This window comes from Neoarius graeffei, chromosome 4 (genome assembly GCF_027579695.1).
Source record: "Neoarius graeffei isolate fNeoGra1 chromosome 4, fNeoGra1.pri, whole genome shotgun sequence".
NCBI classification, from domain to species: domain Eukaryota; kingdom Metazoa; phylum Chordata; class Actinopteri; order Siluriformes; family Ariidae; genus Neoarius; species Neoarius graeffei.
The window spans coordinates 68639323-68646098 of NC_083572.1; the positions used below are offsets into that span (position 1 = coordinate 68639323).

The 6776-nt window shown below is 36.4% G+C and overlaps 1 protein-coding gene across 1 annotated transcript in view; it reads left to right on the top strand.

The window, feature by feature from the left end:
• grm2a (glutamate receptor, metabotropic 2a) overlaps positions 1-5489 on the top strand; it is a 31792-nt gene extending 26303 nt beyond the window's left edge. Inside the window, exons 4-5 of the mRNA XM_060919549.1 lie at positions 3503-3683; positions 5120-5489. Coding sequence (XP_060775532.1) covers positions 3503-3683; positions 5120-5187 — 249 coding nt within the window. The 3' untranslated portion in view covers positions 5188-5489. The remainder of the gene's footprint in view (positions 1-3502; positions 3684-5119) is intronic.
• The last annotated feature ends 1287 nt before the right edge of the window (positions 5490-6776 follow it).

The following is a 6776-nucleotide window of genomic DNA, read 5'->3' on the forward strand; positions in this document are numbered from 1 at the left end:
TGAGGAATTAATATGGAAATTATCATTATTCAGATCTCAGATTTAACTGCATATTACATTGAAAGCTGCATGACTTGCGTACAAATTTGACCTTGAATATAATCAATTTTTCTTGTCTGATATCAGCTCGATTAAAGAGCAGTGTTACGCAAGTCCAATGTTTGTTGTAACCACAATACTGTATAACACAGTGAAATGTAAATACACTTAGGCTACTTAGTGAACCATAGCAATTTTTTTAATTAATGACAATTTTTATTAATTTGACAACTCAAAAGATTAAATTAAAATCATAACGAAAATGCTTACATCCTGTGCACACATTATAATGTCAGAAACAAGGCTCTTGACCATCAAATTGCATGTCACATACATTTACATGTTGCTGAATAATGAGGGTATAAACCAAATTGTTAAATTAAATCTATTAGCAGCGTACTCGACTAACAATATAATAAATGTTTATTAGAATGCCTATTGAAACAGATTTTTTTTTATTTCTGAAAGAATCCAGCAGTCATTAGATCCAGATATTGTTGTAAGATGTTTATTTGAATATCATTGTAATAGCCTTTCTTTTTAGTTTAATTCTAAATTGTCTCTTGCTTTTATGTGACATCATATTACTTTTGACTGCAAAGGAAAAAATAGGTACCCTATGGGTCCATGTGGCTACTGCTTATAAATAAAATTGTTTTCTGATACCATGTCCATACAGTAAATATAGCATATATACATGTGATCAATTCTACTCGCCTCATCTTGCAAGCATCACCAAGCTGTGAGCAGCATCAGGGCTTGTAGTACTGTATTTTGGTTACCGATTTTGTTTACTGTGTTTTGTTTAAAATACAGTGCTGTGAAATATATCTATTTTCAAAATAGTAGGAAAACACTTGTTCATGAATTGTCTTAAAGTGTAGTGTAAAGACTCAAATAAAAAATAAAATAAAAAAAGTCAACCGAATAGCAGAAGTTTGATATCGGCTTTTCAATATATCTGCCAAAAAGCTAAAAAAAAAATTAAACCTTTCACTTGACCTTTCAGAAGGACCAAACAAAAGCTGTGATAATCAAAAGGAACATTTTCTTAAAATAAACACCACTTACTTGATATTGAATCAGTAGTCTTGGCGAACCATGAGGTGAATTTCGTTTATCTTTTTATTTGCCGATTATCTTCCGATACTACAAAGCTACAGTGGTGCTTGAAAGTTTGTGAACCCTTTAGAATTTTCTATATTTCTGCATAAATATGACCTAAAACATCATCAGATTTTCACACAATTCCTAAAAGTAGATAAAGAGAACCCAGGTAAACAAATGAGACAAAAATATTATACTTGGTCACTTATTTATTGAGGAAAATGATCCAATATTCCATATCTGTGAGTGGCAAAAGTATGTGAACCTTTGCTTTCAGTATCTGGTGTGACCCCCTTGTGCAGCAATAACTGCAACTAAACATTTGCGGTAACTGTTGATCAGTCCTGCACACCGGCTTGGAGGAATTTTAGCCCATTCCTCCGTACAGAACAGCTTCAACTCTGGCATGTTGGTGGGTTTCCTCACATGAACTGCTCGCTTCAGGTCCTTCCACAATATTTCCATTGGATTAAGGTCAGGACTTTGACTTGGCCATTCCAAAACATTAACTTTATTCTTCTTTAACCATTCTTTGATAGAATGACTTGTGTGCTTAGGGTCGTTGTCTTGCTGCATGACCCACCTTCTCTTGAGATTCAGTTCATGGACAGATGTCCTGACATTTTCCTTTAGAATTCGCTGGTATAATTCAGAATTCATTGTTCCATCAATGATGGCAAGCCATCCTGGCCCAGATGCAGCAAAACAGGCCCAAACCATGATACTACCACCACCATGTTTCACAGATGGGATAAGGTTCTTATGCTGGAATGCAGTGTTTTCCTTTCTCCAAACATAACACTTCTCATTTAAACCAAAAACTTCTATTTTGGTCTCATCCGTCCACAAAACATTTTTCCAATAGCCTTCTGGCTTGTCCACGTGATCTTTAGCAAACTGCAGACGAGCAGCAATGTTCTTTTTGGAGAGCAGTGTCTTTCTCCTTGCAACCCTGCCATGCACACCATTGTTGTTCAGTGTTCTCCTGATGGTGGACTCATGAACATTAACATTAGCCAATGTGAGAGAGGCCTTCAGTTGCTTAGAAGTTAGCCTGGGGTCCTTTGTGACCTCACCGACTATTACACACCTTGCTCTTGGAGTGATCTTTGTTGGTCGACCACTCCTGGGGAGGGTAACAATGGTCTTGAATTTCCTCCATTTGTACACAATCTGTCTGACTGTGGATTGGTGGAGTCCAAACTCTTTAGAGATGGTTTTGTAACCTCTTCCAGCCTGATGAGCATCAACAATGCTTTTTCTGAGGTCCTCAGAAATTTCCTTCATTCATGCCATGATACACTTCCGCAAATGTGTGTTGTGAAGATCAGACTTTGATAGATCCCTGTTCTTTAAATAAAACAGGGTGCCCACTCACACCTAATTGTCATCCCATTAATTGAAAACTCCTGACTCTAATTTCACCTTCAAATTAACTGCTAAGCCTAGAGGTTCACATACTTTTGCCACTCACAGATATGTAATATTGGATCATTTTCTTCAATAAATAAATGACCAAGTATAGTATTTTTGTCTCATTTGTTTAACTTGGTTCTCTTTATCTACTTTTAGGACTTGTGTGAAAATCTGATGATGTTTTAGGTCATATTTATGCAGAAATATAGAAAATTCTAAAGGGTTCACAAACTTTCAAGCACCACTGTATAACAAGGTTTCTCTTATTTAGTTTCTGGTTGTGATTGGTTCCGAAGTTTATCAAGAAGTAGAACGGGTAATCAAACTTGATCAGGACAAGTGCTGGTTGGTTACGAAGTTTTGCTATCGTTATACTCATTCTTACAACATGATGACATTGTGGCTTTGCCACTCATTCTTGTGTACCTTTGATAACGCAAGATCAACTGTTCATATCGCAAGATCACGATTCGCCATTCTGGTGATTGTAATACTTATGCACATGTGCAGTGCGCTATTGTTACACTCATTCTTACAACACGATGACATCGAAGCGAAGCGAGGCAGTAGCCACAAAAAGCATGCAATCTGCTTCTTTAGTCAGCATTTTCTATTCCTCCAGTTGTGTTTAAAGGTGGTGATCTAAATGCTACTGAAACACTCAACTTCGGACACCTCTACTCAGGAAAAATCTGACAACCTCAGAGATGACCTATTGACTATAACCAGGAAGAATCCATATGTATTACCTCCTAAATATTGTTACTTCACACATACACATACTGAGTATATACCGTATGCTCCTTTCTGAGAGATGAAATGCATGACAATTAAGCTACTACTCTACACAGATTAGAATGAATAGGTAACAGTTCTCCCCATCACCTTCAGCTACTGCAGTAATGTAATGTTTGCTATGAATTTGTTTGTATCCTCTCAGGTTCAAACCACCACAATGTGCATCTCGGTGAGTCTGAGTGGCTCTGTGGTGCTGGGTTGCCTTTTTGCTCCTAAGATCCATATCATCCTGTTCCAGCCACAGAAAAATGTCACCACCAGTCTCAGGGTGGCCACCACTCGCTTCAGTGTGACCACGGGCCCCGGCTCCAGCTTTTCTCAAGGTACACCACTGACACAAGGGCCCAGTTCTGCAACTTAAATACAGATCACCTCAACACAATTAAAATCAAATTATGAGATCTTAAAATCATGAGCTCCTAGTCGAACTGACCATTTAGTCAGAAAAGAAATTTTACACTTCTCTCAGATCCAGCCCAGTGATGTCATGATCAGAATGAACAACTTTATCAGACAGAATCCAGTGAAGTAATAATATCCGAATAAACTCTTCTTTCAGACACAAACCTGTGATGCCATAATATCAGAATGAATATATTATTTCGTCTGACTCTAATGAAGCCATAATGTCAGAGTGAACACCTTTATCAGACAGAACCTTGTGATGTCATATCAGAATAAATTTTTATCAGTCAGAATCCAGTGATGTCATAATATAGCAGATTGAACTCTTGTATCAGACAGAACCCAGGGACGCATAATATTAGAGTAAATGTATATTAGCGTGCATCAGTTGCGCTCACTTTCATAAAATCTGATGCATTTTTGTTTGGGTGTTCCTTTTCACCAATAAAGACATCCTGTAAAATTTTTTGACCATATTCAAAAGTCTAATGGTGGCACCATGAGGTTCATTTTTTGCCAAAAAATGCTTATTTTATGTTTTCGCATAAGGTTTGAATCACAATGTTGGACTCCATTTATTGATTTCTTGTGACCCAGAGATCATGTTAAGAACCTCTGCGAGGGATTGAGAAGCATTAATGTGATTCATAATACATTTGTATTGTTTAAAAGTAGTTGAACAATGATTCAATGAACAGCTAAAACTCAAACTGTACTTGATAATATATTTAGAATATGCACTAAAAATGTGTATCTAAGATATTTGGTATACTCTATAAGGTGCCATAATGTTTCATGAAAAGTGATCGAAATTTTGTCATAAGTCATAAAATAGCAGCTTTTTCTATAACTTTGAACTCCTGGTGCCACCATTAAACTTTTGAATTTTGTCAAAATATTTCACCCAGTGTGTTTTCTTACCAAAAGGAACATAAAAACAAAAATGCATCATGATCGGAGGAACTTTTCATTTTTAGGGGGCAACTGATGCACCCTAACGTTTATCATTCAGAAACCAGTGATGTCATAATGTCCAAATTAATAGACAGAACCCAGTGATGTCATAATGGCCAAAGTAATCAGTTTATCAGACAGAACCCAGTGATGTCATAATGCCAGAATGAACATCTTTATCAGACAGAACCCAGTGATGTGATATGATATTAGACTGAGCACTTTTTTAGACCGAACACAGTGGTCTTGTACAAGCAAATCAAGAACTTTGATAGATGTCATATGTTGACCAATTCTTCTGTGATGTCATAGAGATGAGAAATAGTTTATAAATGTTGCCAATATGTGATATGACGTAACTAAAGGTTTGGTTTTTTTTATAACTGCTTTGTATCTTCAGCATCCAACATTGTGCCAACAGTGTGTAACGGAAGAGAAGTAGTGGACTCAACAACATCATCTCTCTAAAAGATGAGCTCTATATATCTGCCAAATGTGGTATACAGATTAATTTTATCACTCGTCAGTAAAATGTGTTTGCTGATATTAAGGAAGGCCCTCACAGTAAGGAGTGGCACTTATTTCATTTTCAACGTGCTGTGAAAATATCCTCTCTCTCTCTCTCTCTCTCTCTCTCTCTCTCTGAGACTAGTTAGAAATAATAATGGGATGCCAGCGAAAACTCTGTATACCACGAATTTTGATAGACCATATGATAAAGTATTTGAAACATGGAGTAAAATGATGGTGAATCTGTTCAATGTATCATATATCAGATGTTTTTAACTGTAGAATTTTGGTGATTGAGGTTTGTTGTTCCTTGTAAGTAATGTAAATAAAATGTGTTTTTTTATGAATATTAAAATTCAAGGTTGATTTCTTTGTACATAAATTAAAGGTCAGGTCAGTGATTTTTGTCTTGTTTAAACATTTCCTTATGCTGTCACATTTCATAAGCTGCCAAAAAAAAATCTGGTCTCTCTGGTCTCTGAGGTATTCCAATCTGTGTAAATAGGAGCAAGAAAAAACAAGCTATGTGGACCACCAACATTCAGCTAATCAGGACAAGTAGGCATCTCTCTTTGCCTGTCAGTCAGTCTGCCTGCCGCTTCAGAAAGCTCCACCTCTTGTGTATATTTTAGAGGCATAGCTTTGGGGAGAATGCTACATCTTTGTCAAATCTGAATCGGTCCCATACCTTAAGATAATCAAGGATCTTTCTGATATTGGAACATATAAAATTTTGCAACTGTGTGGCTTTCTGATTAGCCTTACTAACAGATGGTTTTTCTTACAGCCATACAGCTGTTTAGTCCCAATCCTGTGATTTCTCCTCACACCGTGCATGTGGAAATGCTCTTACTTTCACTATTAAACATAATCATGAGTTCTACTGATGATTTAAAAAAAAAAAAGATTTGACCTCACCAAGTGTTTAAGTGATCTCTAATCCTGGTTAGTCAAGATTTTTTTTTTTTTTTTCTGATCACATTTCTTCTGTGAAGTTGATGGTTCATCACTATCCTTTCAGTTTTTAATAATGCACTGGACAGTTCTTAACCCAATTCTAGTCATTTCAGTAATCTCCTTTAGTTGTTTTTGTTGCTTGACGCAGGCCAATAATTTGACCTTTTGAAACAGTAACATCCTTTCCACAACCACAGGACATTTCTTCTGACATGGTTGTTAAAGAAATGAGAAGCTACTCACTGCATCAGTTAGGATTAAAAGAATTGCTGCTAGTTGAAGCATATTAATCACTGCAGTAATTATCCAATCAAAGGTTAAGTATTTGCTTATTTAAATCTAAACTGCGATTTAAAAAAAAATTTTTTTTGGGGGGGGGAGCCGGTGTATGCACCCCCAAGTAACACACACAAACATATATATACTGCCATCTAGTGGACCCAGCGCATCACTGAAAATGGGTGAGCCATTAGGAGATTCCTTGAATATAGTGTGAACATCTTTGCTGACAGAGTAAAGTAGTGGCGTGTGAAACGTTTTCAGTGTTCAGAATTATTATAGTAGTAATATATTGTACAGTCTCTACAATT